Raw genomic sequence first — 19,930 nt, 5'->3', positions numbered from 1 at the left:
GGCGGGAGCGGCGGCGGAAGCGGCCGCAGGCGGGGATGGAGCTGGGAGGTGGCCGGAGCCGGTAAGCGCTGGGCTGGGCAGGGCCGGCTCCTGCCCTTCGGCCGCTGTCCCGCCCGTGCCAGGCCGCGCCGCGTTCCCCGCCCGGGGCTGTGTGTCCGTGAGCTCGTCCCCGACCCCGCCGCTGGCCCGCCCTGAGCCCGGCCCGCAATGAGGGTTTTGCAAACCCTCCCTCTGGCCCCTTCTCCGTGCGGCACCTCGAGCCTGGGCTCGCCCTGGACAAGGCTGAGGGGAACTTTCCCGTAAGCAGCGGCTGTGCCGGGGGCGTTCCCCCGTTCGGGAGCGGCTCCCCGTGCCCGCCGGGCCCGTGGGGAGACACGCACCTGAGGGAGGAGAGGCAGGTCATTGTCGAAGTAATTGCAGGATGCCGTGGTGGGAGATGTTCACAGAGAAAAAAACTGATGTGCTTTCTTTCATTTTAAAGCCTGGTCAAAACATGATAAGCATTAATAGAGGAAAAGCACAATATAACAGCTCCCCCATGTGATACAGCAGGAGGCAGGGAATCACGGAGTAAAACAGGATAAATTAAAATGTGCAACCCTTACCGTTTATGAGATTTGGAATGAGGTGACTACTATCTGTCATGCTTAACAGAAAGGTGGCTTTCCTGCTTCATTCCTTACAGTAGGGAGTTCATTCCTAGTTAGAAGACTAGAAATTCTGATTGTCCTAATAGCTGGAATTGTCATGTTTACAATCACACAAGGGAAGCATTACATTATTGTTAGGGAAAAAAAAAAAAAAAAAGGAAGTATAGAATTCAATGTAAATGTGTTGTGTTGGAATGTGACTTGACTTTTCAACCTGTTAGGGGATTTTTTCATTTAGATATTACATTGTGTTAGAAACAATACTATGCTAATGTGTCTAATTAATCAGATCCACAGTGGAAATGTATGTATCTAGAACAGCAATGAATGTCTCAACTAACACTTAGTTGAAATATCCCTTTTGAGTTTAGAGGATCAGGAAACTGAGGTTTTCCTCCACAAATGCTACTGATTTTATACATGCAATACGTTTTTTGCATTAAAATCTAATAATTGTGGAAGTTGTCTAAATTGGGGTGCATTTTTTTTTTTTTGTGGTTATGGAGCTCAGTTTATTGGCAGCACCATTAGATTTTTGCAGATGCTCTTTGTTGTAAACAAGGCTCTGTTAAAATCAGTATTTCAAATGAGATTGCTGTGTATCTGTTGGTGACTGACTCATCTTTAACCAGAAAAATGTCATGAACGGTCAAATTGCAGGTGTAAACTGAAGTCTGTTTCCTCTGAAAGCTAAAACAAATTGTAAAAATGCTCTTAATATTTTAAATTAATTTTGCAATTTAATATTTACCTTAGCATTTTATTTCATTGTAGGTAATTTAGATGATTTTCTAGCATGGACACTGTTGCTAGCCATAGCTGTCATCTTCTCCAGCAGCTACATGAACAGCGCATTCAGGGGCTTCTTTGTGACTGCATGCTGGTGGTGAAGGGTGTCTGCTTCAAAGCACACAAAAATGTATTAGCTGCTTTCAGTCAATATTTCAGGTATGTGGTAGAAAATTCTTCTCTTTGTAAAGTTAACTAAATGATGTTGGCTGTGGTTTTCTCTGAGAAGGGTTGTTGGTTTTTTTTTTCTGTTGGTTGCTGGCTGAATAACTCTTGGGAGTATAAGGAGAAAAGGGAAATTGTTTGTCCAGAGATAAAGCTGTGACAAGTATTCATAGTATGCTCTTTGATTTTGACATGTTCTTGATTTACTTGCTTATAGTGCTTCATATAATGGATTCTGAATACTGAATGCATGGCCTGGACCTGCATTCAGTATTTCACCAGAAAAAGATAACTGTTTACGAGGAACACAGTAGAGTATATTAACAGAGCCAGATAAGAAATATAATTGATAAAACGTTATCCATTTCCAAATAATGGGACTTATTTAATCGGTCATATTCTAAATAAAATGTGACTATATAGGTTATTAGTGAATTTCTGCTTATTCTGATTCTCAGAGACAGCAACTGTGTTTTCAAGTACACAGGTGGCCCATTATGCCACATCACTGCTTTCTTCCCCTTCTGTAGTGCCCTCAGTTGTGCCTCCAAACTTTGGAGGGTGCTGGATCACCCAGCTTAGTGTTCTATATTAGTTATGAGTAAGCTGTTAGATCTGGCAGGTTTTAGACCTTGTTTTTTGCAACATGTCTAAAGCTTGACCGCTAATACATTTGTAAGATGCCTATTTTTATGTTATGACCAGGGAAAAAAGATAAGAGGCTCCTTTTTCTGCTCTAGTGGTGTACTGCTGATGAAGTGCAGTTACGCTCAAAGACTAAATTTTTAAAGTTGTTAAAAAGAACTAAGAGCTCAACTCCTATTAAAATTCAATAGGATGTAAGTGGCTAATTAATTTAGGCTCTCAACCCAGATCTGTTCATTATAGTTCTGGTTTTAATTTAGATAGGATGATCTAGATTTATGAAAGAATTTGCATGTGGGCATTGGCGTCAGAGTATCCCCTGCATTTCTAAAGTTTCAGAATAGACTCACGTTTTCTTAAGATTTAGAGTTCATTGACACCATGCCCACCTTTAAACAAAACCAGATTTGAGATTTAACCCACAAAGAGAAACCATCAAGTTTAGGACATTTTTAGTGTAGGAAAGTAACTACATGTGAGTGACCCAATTTATATGTCATTGTTTACTGTGGGAGTATCAGTATTTTAATGGAAAGGTATAAAGTTCTTGACTGAGAGAGAGTATGAGCCCACTTAATCTAGGACTGCTTGTGCATGTGAAGAACTACATCTCTGATGCTGAGAATACTTTACATCAAATAGGAGGAGCTTTTGTGAATTCATTCCCTTTAAGGATTCGGTGACAATTTGGTGGGCATTGGTCGCACTGCTGTTTTAGGATTATGTACCTGTACTCTTCATTATTCTTTTACTAGGTTCTTATCCAGTACCAGTAAAAAAGTACCTTTTTTGATATGAGACAATAAATTGAAAATAATGCCATCTTCTTGTTTAATACTGACATCCTCTTGTGTATTTGTGGAGAAAACTAATTCTAAGAACTTTGATAGGCTTACTGATAGAGTTCAATGGACAAGCTCAGTTGCCAGAGAAGACTTTAGCTGACTTTGAGGTCTTCTCCATTTTTCTAGAAAATTTCTTATGCCCTGTTTGATTTGCCATGATGTAAGGAGAAAAACCATTCTGAGTGAACCAGTTCGGCAAATTGTCCATAAATACACCACTGCACCTAATATGTGAAAGCGGTGGATAAGAGGCCACAAGCATAGGCATTATTTGAAAACTTTAAAAAAAAACAAAATTAAAGTTAGATAAAGGATCCTTCACTTTGATTTCTATTTCAAGTGCACTAATGTAGGATTAAAATATAAGTAATTGAGCAGTTTTGAGAAATCCGTCTTCAAAAACACAGCAATCTAGGTAAGGCTTTAGAGTACAAACTTGTTTCATACCAAGCAGCCTATTTGAGATGTATGTTTTTCTTGTTGAAGTGTTTGTGAATTATTTGTGTTTGTATCTGAATATTTGCCTTATTTTATCAGGACCCTTTTCCAGAATTCTTCAGGCCAGAAGAATGATGTGTTTCACTTGGATATTAAAAATGTCGGTGGCATAGGCCAGATCCTGGACTTCATGTATACCTCCCACCTGGATCTTAGTCAGGACAATGTGCAAGCTATGCTGGACATTGCACAGTGCCTCCAAGTGCAAAATGTGCTGAACATTTGCCACACCTTTTTAAAGTCTTCCACAGCTGTGGAGCAGGCAGCCAGCATGCCATGTAATAGTGTATTTTCACTGCAGAGTACTTTGGGTACAGATACCAGCTGTGCCAGTGACAGCTATGGGACAAACCTATTGCCTGAGTGCTCAGCTGACACACAGACTAACAAAGGCTTGGCTGAGCACCACTCTCATGCATCTCAGTCTGTTAATCTGCACACCCCATCAGCTGATGGACAGAAACCACCACAAGATTCCTTAGATGGCAACTGCACAGAGCTTCCATTTAAACAACCAAATTACTACTATAAACTGCGCAACTTTTACAGCAAACAGTTCTATAAACAAAACGCTTGCTCTGATCACGAGAGAGGAGCAGAACCATCCTTTTCATACAACACATCCACAGAAATAAACACAGTGGAGAATAATTCTTGCACTGTCAATCACTCTGAGTGTATTCTGGAAACCTCTGATCATTTACCATCAAACTTTCTGGTTCAGTCTGCAAGTGAAGCTGCTCCAGACCAAAATGCAGAGGGCACAGTTGGGCAGCCCACCAGACAGATGCGCCTGAAAAAGGCAATACACCTCAAAAAGCTAAATTTTCTAAGATCTCAGAAGTCAGCAGAGCAGGTGCCTGAGCCCCAAAGAGAAGACAGTAGAATAACAGAAGTAGTTGAACCTGTAAATGAAAGTACCACGGACACAACAGATGTCAGAGTTTCTGATGAAAAAGAAGCTGAAGATTTAGTGAATTCAGAGAATTTTGAACAAACTGTTGAAGTGGAAAGATCTCAAGGTCCTTTGGAGCAAGAAGGACAATCACAGACCCTTCAGTCACAGAAACAATATACTTGTGAGTTATGTGGGAAGGCTTTCAAACATCCAAGCAATTTGGAGCTACATAAAAGGTCTCACACAGGTACAGTTATCAGTTACTTGGTCTGCAGACCAAATATTTCCATTACAGAGAATATCTTGCAGTGTCTCTTGATTCAGAGATGCTGGTTAAGGGTCTGCTTTCAAAAGGTTGTGGTTTGTGGGGTTTTTTAAATGGATACTTCTACAGGAATAAAGAATGTAATACCGAGTTTTGCTGGGAGTTGTAGAAAAGATTTCTCCTATGTATTTGGGATTTGGGGTGCTTTTTCTAAGAACACCATGTGAATTCGATAAAAATGAAATTTCAATGAAAATTTTGGTTTTGTCATGTATTTAGATGAGTCATTTCTAGTCAGTTTGTCAGGTGGCCTGGATGTTTGAGCCAGATGATAATAAAAGGTGTAAACAAATAAATGGTACTATAAGTATACTATAATCTCTCTGGTCATATATTCATTCAAGTGATTGGAGCTTGGTAGTTATTGTTTTTTTTAACCTGTAGAAATATCAGCCTTATAACAGCTTTAATTTTGTTGACCTAGAAAGTAAGGCTCTTGCAGGCTGCAAAGTAAATTGGAATTTTGAGTTAATGTACTCCATTTTAAAAACTCACAGGTAATATTTTTAAACCTAACATTTACTTCTAAGTATTTTTTTAATTCTAGGGAAAAACAAGTTTAACTTAACTAGTTTAACTTAAAATAATTAATTTGTCTGTTCAATTTAACCAGCATGTCTTATTATTAGATAAGCTGCTTTAGAAGAGTTCTTAAGAATTACCATGGCTAGGCAGGTAACACCTTTGATTCAAAGTCCTTGAGATGGTATTACTCCTGGTTATGCTGTTAAATATTTTTTGCTTTTCTTTTTCCCCTGTATTAAATATACAAATGCACTTCTCAATCTTGTCAAATAAACATCACTTTGGAAATGATCGTAAAATGTATTGGTACTTTGACACTGAATATGAAACTCTTTTAGCAGACATTAATTTCTTTTGTTAACTGATCCTTAGAAATGTTTTATTCATAGAAACATCTTCCCAGAAACTGAAAATACAAACATTTTGCATTATCTTTCTGAAGTTTTCAATTGTTAGCTTTAACTGCTTCTGTATGTTCATGTTCCTAATACTTTCTTTTCATTTTTTCTCCTGTAAAAGAGTTGCGTATGCCTCTTACCTAGATTCTCTTTTTGCATTGTAATTTTTTGAATCTTTTTGTCTGGTTTGAGCTGGTATCATTAGGTATATTTTAATATCCTAAATATATTTTAATATCCTAGGTTTTCAGGAAAATAGATGATCAGACAGAAGACAAAGGCATCTAGAAAAGTCCCAGCTAAAGGAGAGACTGCAGTAACGTGACAGTTTGTGCTAGAGAGACCCCAGGATTCAGGAATTCTCTGCTGCTTTTCACACACCATCTTCTTCCAGTAGTTTTCAAAAATTCCAGACTTGAATGCTAGTTAATAAAGCATTAGCATTCTTCTATGGATGTGTTAAGACAACACAAGTTTAAGAGCCTAAGTTTAACAAATAATAAGCACATCAAAGGATGCAAAAACTGAGGCAAGGATATGACTAGAAATGCATGTTTGCTTCCCTGTTATTTTTGGGAATTATTCCCTGTTATTTCCTTGTTATTCATGTTAATTTATTTTTAAATACCTAACTAGTGCAAAAAGAGTGTTTGGAAAATTGCAGTGGATAGTGAGTAGGATGCTGATATTGGAAAGATCTGTAGCAGAAGGTACAGGGCACATCTGTATTGTTACTGTTGGTACACTGATAGTTAAGTAATATAGATATATGCTAAACACCATTTCTATTCATCTGCCACTTCTGAAAGCATAGCAGATTGCTAACTAGTCGATTTTATTTAAAAACATCTATTTTCTAGAGCCAAGCAAAATGGTTAGCAGGCATTTAAGTATTATGGTGCTCACTGAAAGCCCTCCCCATACAGCTTTGCTGAAGAGAGGGAGGAAGCTAAAATGGACATGTCACACTGGCAAACCTATTTTTAACCCAAAAATGACAATTCTTTCTACACAAGTGCTGTGCTGGTTTCATTGTCAAGAAAGCACGTGTAAAATTCTCTCCCTGAACTGGGAACTGCTAAAGAATTTACAAGTTAGCATGGGTGCATTTATGAGTTTTCTAGGTGAAGGCAGCCTGTGTTCAACAGTCATTGCACTGGCATGTCTGGCTGTTTTAATTGTATGGGCAATTAAAGGAATCTCTAAACAGAGCTTACTGCACCGGCTTTGGATGACTTTGAATGTTTTCATTTGTTCTTTATCATTATATTGACTTGTCTGAAAAAAAGGAACCAAGTATATCTCTTTTATGTAGTCCATACCTGTCCAGGAACACCCAGTGGTTTTGTTGGGATATTTTATGTATTTTCAGGGAACATCTCAAAATAACAACCCAAAACAAACTCGGGCCCATGGAAAGAACTCTTGACAGGATGGAATGCAACAGGAACCGAGTAGCACTGCCATGTAATAACATATTGTTGATCCTCAAACTTTTTCATTCCGAGCTTTGCTTGAACAATTTCCAGCATTTCTTGCTGTAGTGAGTACAGCTCCTCACCTTTCTGATCTCATCAAGAACACCACTTCTGCCTTCATGCCTTTCTCCTCTGGAGCTGACACAACACTGCTTTGGTCTCTGTTGTGTACTTTATCTTCACCTCTTCTTGCAGAATGGTGAACAAGAACACTATTGTGTACTTTAGCTTCTTGCAGGGTGTTGAACAAGAAGGATACAATCCTGGTGTTCCAAGATGATGTTTTTGGTTTGGAATTTATTGACAATTGTAGAATCATAGAGTAATTTTTAATTGACTTGGGCGTCCTGAGGTAATCAGTTCCCGTTTCCTGCTCAAGGCACATCAAATTAGATCATACTCATGACCTCGTGTAGTGAAAATTTTGGACATCTCCAGAGGCAGAGTTTCCACAACCTCTCCAGACAATCACTCCCAGTGTCTGACCACCCTCGTGGGGTAAAAGATTATTTTCATATCTCTAATTGGAATTTTTCATTATGAAACTTGAGTCTGTCACTTCTTGTCCTAAGGCTGTACCAGGAACAACCTGCTTGCATCTGCCTTCCCAAGCCTGCAGATAGCAGTAAGATTTCCTGTTTGCCTTCTTTTCTTCAGGCTCCAGATATGGTCTTACCAGTGATAGGCAGAGAAGAATAATCTTCAGCTTATTAGCTGCACTCTTACTAATGCACCCTCAGGTATAGTGAGGCTAATTGCTTCTGAGCAGTAAGTTATTTGATAAGCCCAGTGGTTTGGAATTCTATGCAAGTGCAAAATTGTTCTCCAAAAAGTAATTTGATGTTTCTTTAAAAAAGAAAAAACGTTTGTTTTATCTTCATCGAGGGGGAAAAAACCTCCAATTCTTTGTACATCCATACAGTTAGAATGAGGCTGCATGCAGCCTACAATAATAGTTTGGAGAAATTGGAGCCTCCAATTCCTTCCCTCTCCCTCTAGTCATTTCAAAGTGGATTCCTGTTCAGATATTATTCTTTAGGTCTCCAGTAGCTTTTTTTTTTTGGTATAGATAATTTCTGCAAAAATTCCTTACTAGTATTTTTTATCCTCCATTTCCTATTATATTGATGCTTTTTTATCTTGTTTCCTTTTATCTTGAAGCTTTCAGAATCCTTTCCAGTTGCTACAGATCTGGCTCCTTGTTGGTTTCATTTATATTTGTGTTGTCAGTATCAGAATTTTTATTGTTTTGCAAGTTTAAAGATGTAATGAAATCAAGCCTCAGTGCTCTTTATAGTTGCATGACTTTATAATTGATTTACTGGTTTCATAATTTTTATCTTTAATTGAAGGGAAACTTTTTTAAAACAGCCAGTTTCCATTCTTCATTAAGTAGACAAAGTAGATAAAGCCTCAGGCTGTCAGACTAACTGCAAGGTTGCAATCTGTGAAGTTACATGCAGAATAACTGTATGTTTACTCTGTGTTTTAAAATCTAAAGAGAATTGCGTTTAGTCCTTGATTCTAAAATATGTTGGAAGAACTTTATCTGTATTTGGCAGGAAAGAAAAATGGGATTCCCATGCCTGGATATGGTAATGTTGCTTGTAACATTTCCAAGGATGGAGGAAAAAGATTGATGTACAAAATACTTAATGGAAGGGAAGCCAAGAGGTCTTCTTTAAAGTCCGGAAAATTAAAATTAAAGAAGTAAATAAAAATAATTAGACAGATTTTTTAAAAAAAATCATGACCAAGATGAAACACAGTGTAAGATCTCTTTTTCCCTTTGGAAATACTATGTTTTCAAAATCACATGGATTTGCACTAGTTTTGTTGCACATGTGTCTTTTAAATGTGCAGTTAGACTCATAAGACGTGATGACAAGTGTGACTGTCATTGAATCAATGGTATTTGAATATAATTTTTGTTTTCAAAATTCTAAAAGATACACATAAAATTTTATCAACAGTGTAGAAAGTAGGAAACCAAGAACTAAGCAGTAAGCAGGGGGAATTAAAAACGCCGTTATGAAATACTGTAGAGGAGAAAAAGTTATTACAAAAGCATATTTGTCTTAAATTAACAGTGAGAGAATTGAAGTGTTGTACAGTCACATTCTAGATTGAGAGTCAAGTTATTTTGAAAAGCTAAAGTGGGCTGCACCAGTTTTTACAAAAGCTGCCAATCTGTTTTTGGAGATTCAAGGATAACACGTTTACATGTAGAAATTCAGAATTTTTGGAGCAAAATACTTGGGTAATCTTCAGGTACTTCTGTATAGGATGAGAATTGGAAAGCAAATATATATTTTCTGGAAGTGAATGGCTATGTGCTGAGCAGAGATGTATGGTAGACATTAAAATCAGAAAACATAGTTTTTCCAAATTAGCTTCCCTTCATTCCTCCTTTTTAGGAATGTGTCTCTCTGCAAGTGAAAAAAATTGCCCTTCCCATCACTGTTGTTGTTGGGCTTTTCATCTATTCTGTTCTTTCTGGTGATATGATACTCCTTTCATTTCAAATCAAAAGTATTTAAAAAAGATTAAAACCTGCACCCATTCATATCAAAACTCTTCTGCTTTTTTTGAAAGATAAATTCTGAGCAAGTCTGCCTTACAAACTTAGTGGTAAAAGCTGTATTTTGCTCTTGAATTTCCCCTTAAATACATGGGTAAGTGTCCTTTTGGGATATTTTTTACTCTTACATTACATGTTTTAAAAGGAAGTATGCCAATTTTAAACATTTCTGTTCTACTGCAACTATTAGAAGTTCTATGTTCTGTTTCTTCTTTTAGGTGAGAAACCTTTTGAATGTAACATTTGTGGGAAACACTTCTCACAGGTGGGAATATTTTATATATTATGGTACATTTGAAATGAATCTCTGTGTTGACTCAAAATCTTCGGTTTAAGTTTAGATTTTATTTTTCAAAGAAAGAATTCTCTTTAGGGATAAATTATTAAAATGTTTTATTTGAAAATAACAAGTCGAATGTTTTAGATTTCTTTGATGCATTCTATGTCTTTGATTCTGTGTGCTCTCAGTAGATGGTGTTATGCATTTACCTTCAAATGAATGTTTAAGTATACAGAGCCATGGCTATATTTGAAATACAAAGTACATTCATTTCCAAACTGTTCTCTTGCTTTATGCTTAGAGGTATGTTGGGAATAGCATTTTCACAGTGTCTGAAAAAAGTGCAGGTTCAAGTTTTATGTAAATGTTGTATTCACAGTACAGTTTCATCTTCCTAAATGGCATAAATTATTAAGTAGATTTGAGTCAGATAAAAAGAATTTATATCCATATAACTGGGCTCAGTTTCTTTCAGTGAGAACATCACCACCTGTCTGAAGTGACAAAACTCAGCTATGATTTAAAAAAAGCTTCTTGTGAAATTCATACTTACATACAGGGCCTATGCTTTAACTACTTTATTTACCCTCCAGTGTTTACTTTCTGGGTACAACAGTTAATTTGTATTTCTACAAATTTGGTGCCTAGTAGTCTGACATTTGCAAAATGTGCATTTTCATTCTGATTTCATGGTTGAGATGTGCACATATAAGTACAGCAGACAATAAACAGGTGCATATTTTTATACTAAGATTACATCATTATTGTCAAATAGCTTTGGCATTTCTTACAGTACCTGGTTTAAGAATTAGAGCTCTGTGCTTTTTGCCTACCCACCCACTACTGGTTATACTGCCCTTGCTTTAGTTTCACAGCCCACCAGTGGGCCTTGTTTGAGCCATGAATCTCATGCCTTTGTGTCCTCCACCTTATTGCTAAAGATGAATGTAAGACTTCATCCAGTGAACAATACTATTTCATTGTGCTTTTTGGGCAATTTTCAGCAAAACTGGGTATGCTTTTTAGGCAAAGAGCATTTTCATTCATTTTGATGGCTGAACTTCTAGTTATTAAAAGAAAAGCATGGATATTTCAAATTCCATTGAAAGTACTTTTGGTAAATAGAGTGGTATTCTCTATTTATAGGGGGAAGGAGGGGGGAAAGTGTCACACAGAGTGTATGACAGGCATGATATATGAAATATGCTTTACTCTTCTTTAATTATAGAAACAAAGAAAACCCCTGTCAAAGCTGGAAATTTCTGCCTTTTAATTAAACCCTCCCAAACAGCTTCCCTCTGCTCTGTGTTACCTCACTTGCCTGAGGGTGTAGGTAGATACATACTCATGGACAGTCCCTACACATCCAGCATAGGAGCCAGAGCATCCAGCCTCTGTGCTGCAGTTCTTCCTCTGCTTATAAAGGGGTCTTGCATATTGCTGAGGTACTTGCTTTTGAATCCTGCACATAAGATTCCACTTACCAGAAGGTAAGATGCAAGGATAATTACTGTCTAGTTTTTGCTTAAAATACCATCTCTGATCTTGTCCTTTGTCTTCTCTGTCTGCAGGCACAGAAATAGAAACACTTTTCTTATTTAAGCCTTCATGTTCTGTGCTTTTGAGACAGTGCAGCTGTAGGGCCTGGTGGGATGTCTGATCCTGCTGAATGTAGTTAACATGCTGTGTGTTGGAATGTGAAGCAAAAAATGAAAAGTAGGGGAAATTGATGTGGGAACTCATAGCTTTTAGAGTCTTTGGTTTTTTTGAGGAAAACATATCTTTTTAATTACCAAGCCTGCATCTTCCCTTACTGCTGGTACACAGCTTGTGATGTGAACCCTCTCTGGCTGGTGATCCAGGATATTGTGTTTTACCTCCTTCTGCGGAGAGTCTTTTGGGGCCCACGTGCATAAGTTGCTTCACTTTGAAAGCTTGTCATTTACAAAAGGACTAAGTCTGGTATCAATCATCTCTCTGGTCTCCAAATTTGTGAGGAGGTCTAATCAGTCATGTAGAGGATTCTTCTGAGCCTTTTTTTTTCCTTGCATTGAAATGCAAGCAGAAGTCCCCTTAGGTTTTTTTTCCATTGGGGTGGCATGTGATGCTTTAACCAAGGTTGTGTGCCAGCTTTAAAGCTTAAGAAAGAATACAAGCTAATGATGTTTTTACTGTTTTTTGTCTTAGAACAGTTAGTAATAAGCTTTCCCCTCATTAGGACGAAAGGACATAGGCTTGTAATAAACTAATCTTCTTGCTGCTTTCTGTAAAATGTTTTTATTCTTACTTAATATGCCTTTGTGGGAACTATTTCAAAGTAGTTGTTGCACTTCAAATTCACTGTCTGTCTTTATCTGGAATAACTTTCAAAAGCCCATTATAGGGTTTGTTTGTGACCTGGATAAAAGTAAAGGTTCTGTCTTTTTTTCTTTATGTTTTTTCTAAAGTGCAGTGTAGCATAAAAGCAAAAATTATTCTATTGTTCATTTTGTTCTTCCTCAGAAATAAGTACCTAATGCCTCTCTTTGAGTGGATTTCAGTATTAGAAAGTTTGGCCTTAGAAAATAGTTGTTCAGTCACACTGTTGTCTGAAAAAATTTACAGGGGTTAAAGAAAGCTCTTTCAGGATTCAAATGTTGATCCATTCGATACTGTCCTCTGTGTGTGTGTGCCTACAGCAGTTCTGGTATGTTATAAGCTCTGATTACAGTGATAGATCAAAACTGGTAGTTTATCATCTAAATGTGTCAGAACGAATAGTCTGGGTCTTATTTTTGTTATCTTACTGTGACTGATGAGGACATGATAATGTTTGCATCCCAGATTTTCTTTCCCAATGTAAAGGACTTGATGCTTCCTTACTTAGTTAAATAAAACCAAGCAATTATCAATCAAAAAGGTTTAAAAACTGACTCTGGGAGTGTGCACAATGTGTGGAACATCTGCAGCTCTTCTACAAGGTGTGTCTTGTGGTTTGAGAACTGGACTCAGTGGAGTAGCTATTCACAAGGACCAGTAGCTTTAAAACGTTTTAAAAAATGTTGGACTAAGTAAGGTTTTATCTAGTCATTGTCTGGTTTGCTGGCTAGACTAGCATGATTTTTAGAGGATTGAGATAGAAAAGATATGTAATAAAATTGTTAGGAGTAGTCCTCTTTGTTCTTTTCTGTACTTCCTGTTCTGTTTTATTTTGGTATGAGTAAATAATTTCAGGTTTGGAGCATCTGAGTATTTTATGGATAAAAAATGCTCACCCTATTCTTTTCTTTTTAACCACATGGTAGATGAATTCAGACATCTTTGTGTTACAATATTTTATTTGTAGGACAGGGAATGTGAGACTAACATGAACAATATTGCTAATAAGTTAGTAAGTTTTCTTTTTCATTGCACTCTAGATAGTGTGATTTTCATTTATAATTGGATCTGCTTTCAATTATAAGTCCTTTTTTTCTCTTAGCATTTGATTTCAGGCTTCTTGTTTTTATATTTTTCCCTATTTCTCTTCTTGTCAATGGTTAATTGCATACATAAACAATTTGATGTTGATGATGACTACATGGTAGTCTGTCTTTAGATAAGAATGCTTAAGTTCATGCATGCTTTGTGGTCTCCACTGCCTTAGAAGTAGGAATAAAAAGTCAGTCTCATAGTTCTCATCATTGGAGTTTTTTTATCTGTGTACAACAACAGGCAAGCTGAATTTAAATGCTTAAATTGCTCTCCCTTCAGGCAGGTAATCTCCAGACACATTTACGTCGACATTCTGGTGAGAAGCCGTACATCTGTGAAATCTGCGGGAAAAGGTGAGTAGAATTGTTCACCTTAGTAAAGTTAACATGAAAAAATTTCTTCATGTTTTCTACTAATCTTGATTATGAACTCTGAGCCAAGAGCTAAGGCAGCATGCTGCTCAGTTTTGTTTAGAAGATGCTGGGTTTCAATGTGTTGATGGGATTAAAATACATAAATGTTTGCAACTGACTTTTTGTGAGTAATGTAATCATGTCACCAGAGCTTGTAGTCTAAATTTATTGTGTATTGGTATGTAGATAAGAATAGCATTGAGTGTATTTTGTTTTGTTATATGTATTGTGTTGTATATTGTTGTATATATTTTGAACAGTGTGAGTCAAATAAATTATGCAGGTTTGTACCTTTCCCTCACTTTTTTTTTTTTTTCATTATTTGGTGATACATTTATTTTTTACATTTTAAGAAATTCTGAAGTATGGGAAGTTTGACAAATTTAAGTAAAGCGTTAAATAATTCTGCTAGCTAACAAGTGACACAAAATACACTCATGCAGGCATAGCATAAAGTGCAGAATGAATTAGTAACATGATTGGTAAAAATGTTTTTTTATAGCATCAATTTAATTGTCAGTTTAAAACTGTTTTCTTAATTGCATATATTTATCTGTGTTTTAGGTCTTAGTCTTCATTCAGAATATCAGACATTCATTCAAGCCAATTTCCATATGATAGTTTAGGGAAATAAAGGCCTTATAAAGACACTAATTTGGTTTCTGTGTTGTGTTACAGATTTGCTGCTTCTGGTGATGTTCAGCGTCATATAATTATTCATTCTGGAGAAAAACCTCACCTGTGTGATATCTGTGGCAGAGGTGTGTAACAACCAAAGTTTCTGCCTGGGGCTTTTTGACTGAAGAGTGAGGAGTCATTTTAATCTCAGTCTGTCATGATTTTTCTAGGTTTCAGTAACTTCAGTAATTTAAAGGAGCACAAAAAGACCCATACAGCAGATAAAGTATTCACCTGTGATGAATGTGGGAAGTCATTTAATATGCAACGGAAGTTGGTAAAGCACAGGATAAGGCACACTGGAGAGAGACCATACAGCTGTTCAGCTTGTGGTAAGTTCACTGTCCATTGCTTGGTTGTGTCTTTGCTTTTCAAATTATGAGTAGAAGTTCATTTGTCAGCAGAACAAAAATTAACCAAAACTGTTTTAAGTTGAAATACCATGTTGTGAAAGTCAGTCACAAAATTTTCTGTCTTGCATGCTTCATAGTCTTTCATTTGGAATAATAAATTCCTTTTTTTTTTCATAAGTTCAGAAGAGAATTTCAGTTGAAAATTACAGAAAGAAAGAGGAATCAGCATTGTATGTGTTTGGTAACAAGTTTGCTAAACAGCTGCTCATGGTAGCTGCTTTAGAGATAGATTTATTTTCAGAATAATCCTTGGCTATTGATAGGGTCTTTTCTCTTTTTTTCCAATTGCATACCATTTGATTTTAGGTCCATTCACCCACAGAGTTTGATAACAACAACCTTTTTTACTTTGCTTCAGCCTCTGGAATAAAATCAAAACTTGATCAATGTTTCAGAACACCCATTTTCAAAACCTATTAGATAGGCCATACTGCCAGGAGGTCTGAAAATCACTTTTGATCAGGTCCATCCTGACCTCATGGGTTACTCAGCATCCTGCACAGTATTTATTTGTCTGCCATTATGTGCTATTTTAACAGAATTTCATTCATGTTCCAAGGAATCAGCTTTGGAGGAGGGTAGCTTCATATGTTCAAATCCAACTGCAGTTTGTTTTGTTTGCACTGTCTTAAGACACAAGAAAAAGCCAATATTTTCAGGACACCTTGCATCAGAATGAGGAAATAGTTACACAGGACATGAAAGTACAAACTATCAGTTGTGTTGTTGTCATGAAACAGGCTTCTTTTCATTTTGTCTTGTAGTGGTCTTTTGAGTATTTTTGATTTTTAGCCAAGTCATCTTATTCTGAAAAGGCAAAAATTGTGCAAAGAGGATCTGATGAAGCATTAAGAAATCATTCACACTATGCAAAAAATGCAGATGTATTACTCCAGTAATTTTTAATCGTATAATTACTGTTTAATGGTTGTTCTGAAGAGAAATCTGTGCAGCAAAATAAAAAGTATGCTGCTGAAAATTGAGACAGCAGTTTTATTGGGCAGTCATTTAATATGGTTCATTTCAGTTGGTATTGGTCCTCACAAAATAAGTAAGATAAAAATCACAAGCTTACTTCTACTGTTTTAAAGAACGTGAAGTGTCTGAGTCATGTGGCAATTCTGAAAATTCTCTCTTTTTCTGCTTGTTATTCTACACTTTGCCTTGGTTCAGCCTCTGACTCTTTTCTTAGCTGTAAGGTGATTGAGCTTTTTTGAGTCTGTAGCTTTGAAGATAGACAAACAGTTGAGTGTTTTTCTGTATTCTAATATTTACAGCAACAAAAAAATTACAGTTCTTAACACGTTCTCTGGCTAGAATATAAAAAAGCTGCATTATGTTAGCCTATAACAAAAAAACTAACTTTGTCAGTAGTTCCTTGGTAATGAACAAACCATTTCTTTCTATGATGCAGCTCTCACTGGAAGAATTTATTTAGAAGCTTATCAGCATACTGTTTTTCCAGGCAGACAAATTAAATTGATAGTTTAATTTATTTTTCTCCGTGAAGATTGAAACAAACTGAGAGCGCTCACAGCTTTCAAGCACTAATGGATATTCCTGTCTCTGGAGACAAAAGCTAAACCCATTCATTGGGAAACACAAGTTGGAAAATCAGATCAAGAAGTAGAAACAAGTTAATGGAATTGTAAAAATAGATGAAACTTGTTTGAACCTGTTGTAGGTAAATAATGGGACATATGATACCTTATCACCTGATAGTTGCTGTAATGAAGACATGTTTCTTCACTTGTGTTGAGAGCACTATCTGACTCTGTCACTGTGTCCTGCAGGGAAGTGTTTTGCAGGCTCTGGTGACCTGCGCAGGCACGTGAGGACGCACACAGGGGAGAAGCCCTACACCTGCGAGACATGTAACAAATGCTTCACCCGCTCGGCCGTGCTGCGGCGCCATAAGAAGATGCACTGCAAGGCCTCTGAGGACGGGCCCAACGCACTCGAGGAATTTGCTCAAGGGATGGAAACCTCCGATCTTGACAAGTCGCAGAGTTCTGACTCTTTTGGCCCAGAAATGTCTGTAACGCTGTTACCGGTGTCTGTTAAATTTCCCATTCATCCCACTGGAAACTCCACTGAATTTGACAGTTCGGCGGATTCTTACTGTAAACTGCGATCAATGATCCAACACCACGACTCGGCAAACGCAGAGAAACTCAGCGTGGACTCTGCTAAACTCCTGAAAGCCCAGGCACAGCAGACTGCCCCTCCACCCCCACCATATGCTTACACAGATGTGGAGGTGTCTGCAGCAGAGGAGCCCCTGCAGGCCGACGGCATTCCCATGATCCGCTCCTCCGTGGCTGGCCTGGACGGGCACTGCAATGAGCCCCTGGGCAGCCGGGCCTCCTCTGCCGCCTACAAGAGCAACGAGGGCCCCTTCTTCTCCAGCATGACCCTCTGGGGCTTGGCCATGAAGACTTTGCAAAATGAAAGTGAATTGGAGCAGTGAGGGCTCAGCTGACTGTACCGAAACTTCTCAGAGGCATTACATGCTAATGTGGTTGCCATTGCACTGCAGCATAGAGAGATCACGGAGAGTTTTTAAGGCGGGCAGCTTGGACAGTGACAGGAATCAAAGTGCTCATTCCCAGAACCACGTGTAGGCTGCCTTTATTTACACTGCTTCTCAGCAAAGTTTAAATGCACTGTTGGGGACATTTGTTGCTCTGTGACTGCACTGTGTAGCTCCTGTGGTATTGCCATGATTTACTAGAATTTGCCGCTGACTAAATTTACCATGGAACTTGAAATTTTTTTACCTGATAATGGGGGAAAGGATGGCCAGTGTCTAAGTTCATGATAGGGGTACAGTTCATGGGTCATCAGAGCTTTTAAGGGTGTAGATATGACAGGAGGAAAATGCTTAACCAATCCCTAGTTTCAGTAGTGGCTTTCTTACCAGTAGGGTCCTTGGTTTACAGGACCTGAGTATTGTGACATTAAATTTAAATGTTAAATACTGGGCCATATTTGTGATAGTGCAAAGTAACTGTATATCTAGAAACTTTATTTTTTTACAATAAAGCTTTTTTTAGTATTTTATAAACTATTTTGCACAGCAGATTATTTGTACAATGAAAGCTAAGATCAGGTTGTGAATAAAGGGAAATTGTTTTACATTGCTCGATGTGTTTCATTTTTCTATGAAGGATTTTCAGTAACAATTCCATCTTTTCCAGGTATTATCTTTACAATGCTAATGGGGATGCCATCACAAAAAGAGCTGCACTACAAAATAAATGCAATCAATACACCAGTAGGTTGTCTTGTACTTGAATGAGTATAACACATTGGCTGATTAATGGAATAAATAGACTGTTACAGGATAGAAACATTGCTTAGAGGGCTTTTTCTGCTTTGGTGCTTTGAATGGTTGCTGCATTTCAAACTGCTTGCTACAGATACATAACATTCTATGGAAATTTAAAGCTGGGAAAATATAGTATTCTTCTATCTTTTTAAGGTGCTCACCATTTTTGCTCTCCAGGAATTTAAAACCAGTTGTTTCATCTCTCCTTGTGTTAACCACAATACACTACAATTTGGGGCTTCACTTCCTTGCTTCCTTTACTTGGTCCCTGTACCTTCCTGAATGCAAACTGATTGAAAATGAGAGAGTGTTTCTGGCCAGAGTACAGCACGCCCTCGAACAAAAGTGGCAGCCCATTACGCTGTCTTTGTGGGTCTCAAAAGATACACATTTCTTTCAATAGTCATTATATGTTAAAAGAAACTTTTTTACTACATTAACAGACCAGTTAAAAAAAAATAGGATTTTTTTTCACCTTTCTTTTCTTGTAGTGCACATATACTAGAAAACTTAAAACCACTATTTTTCCAGACAGTGAAATCAAAACACAAAAGCTTTTTGCAGGGTGTGTGTGATAAAAATAGCACATAGTCTGGCTGAAGACAGTCCCACATGGATTAAGCAGGGAACACTTTATATATGTAAACCCTTAGCTCTCCCCTCATTCTTTGCCTTTTGCATTATTTGCTTTGGAACACAGCAGTTCCCTGGGGGAATTGCCCATGAGCCATTCTACAGTTGAGGTATTACAGTTCTGTCCCTGACCACGTGTGCTCATGCTCACTCTCACTCCGCTTTCCTTGCACTGGTGCCTGAGGCAAAATGTGGGTATCTGCCAGTCACCAGCCCTATAGGATTCCTCTTGTCAGAAACTATTTTTAAAGTTACTTATCCCAAGAGAAAATAGAAATTTGACTCTGTTCCCACAAGGATTTTTTTTGCTTGGAAAGGACAAATCTGCAATTTAAGAACATTCTAACTTTTTAGTTGTCTCTGATTCCACAGTGATATTGCTTTCTCTGTTGTATTTTTGAGGAGTCACTATAGGATAAGTTTAAATCAAGCCATGTTGCTGCCTTGGTGCTCTTCTAACAGTGCGTTGGAGGCCTGGAGGAATGTGTAAGACTGTCATAAAAGGAAAGTGGCAACCTGAGATACTTTTCAACGCATAGATTAGATCAGATCATGGATTAGTATCAGGTGCTTTTGTGCCAGAGAACAGCTCTGTTGCATTAAGGATTATTTCCCTTGCTTGACAGTAAGTATTTCACAAAATTCTGGTGAGAGTTGTTTCACACCAGAAACATGAAAGTTCTCAAACCTGCTACCAGACTGTGAATGCTGTTTGCAGTGTGGAGGGAATGTGGCATCTTTGACAAGGAAGTAGGGCAAACACTGGTAGGAGGAAGCTGTTCCATCTGAGTTTGTGCAGCTGGAACCAGAAAAAGGAGTTACAGCACTGGGAAGGAGCACTAAGAGCTGTTGTTTCTAGCTGGCTTGATGGAAAAGCTGAGCAAGAGAGAAGATTCAAAAGATTAGTAGGGGGATGGAGGCAGATGGAAGAG

The 19,930-nt window shown here is 37.7% G+C and overlaps 1 protein-coding gene across 2 annotated transcripts; it reads left to right on the top strand.

The window, feature by feature from the left end:
- Positions 1-4: 4 nt before the first annotated feature.
- ZBTB49 (zinc finger and BTB domain containing 49) lies at positions 5-18,172 on the top strand. Of its 2 annotated transcripts, none has more exons than XM_066317257.1 (8): positions 5-61; positions 1,425-1,598; positions 3,632-4,737; positions 10,016-10,062; positions 13,810-13,883; positions 14,622-14,704; positions 14,792-14,953; positions 16,828-18,172. In XM_066317257.1, the coding sequence occupies exons 2-8, from the start codon at positions 1,447-1,449 to the stop codon at positions 17,502-17,504; spliced, it is 2,301 nt and encodes a 766-aa protein (XP_066173354.1). In that variant the 5' UTR covers positions 5-61; positions 1,425-1,446; the 3' UTR covers positions 17,505-18,172. The 2 variants fall into 2 exon arrangements, with proteins under 2 accessions (XP_066173354.1, XP_066173355.1); XM_066317258.1 differs by lacking the exon at positions 5-61 and adding an exon at positions 98-410.
- Positions 18,173-19,930: the final 1,758 nt, after the last annotated feature.

This window comes from Sylvia atricapilla, chromosome 4, assembly GCF_009819655.1.
Source record: "Sylvia atricapilla isolate bSylAtr1 chromosome 4, bSylAtr1.pri, whole genome shotgun sequence".
Taxonomy (NCBI): domain Eukaryota; kingdom Metazoa; phylum Chordata; class Aves; order Passeriformes; family Sylviidae; genus Sylvia; species Sylvia atricapilla.
This window is presented reverse-complemented; position numbering and strand designations above follow the sequence as displayed.

Coding starts and splice junctions, on each gene's coding strand:
- ZBTB49 (XM_066317257.1), top strand. CDS start 1,447: ATGGACACTGTTGCTAGCCATAGCTGTCATCTTCTCCAGCAGCTACAT. Junction 1,599..3,631: donor GCTTTCAGTCAATATTTCAG/GTATGTGGTAGA, acceptor TTATTTTATCAG/GACCCTTTTCCAGAATTCTT. Junction 4,738..10,015: donor ACATAAAAGGTCTCACACAG/GTACAGTTATCA, acceptor TTCTTCTTTTAG/GTGAGAAACCTTTTGAATGT.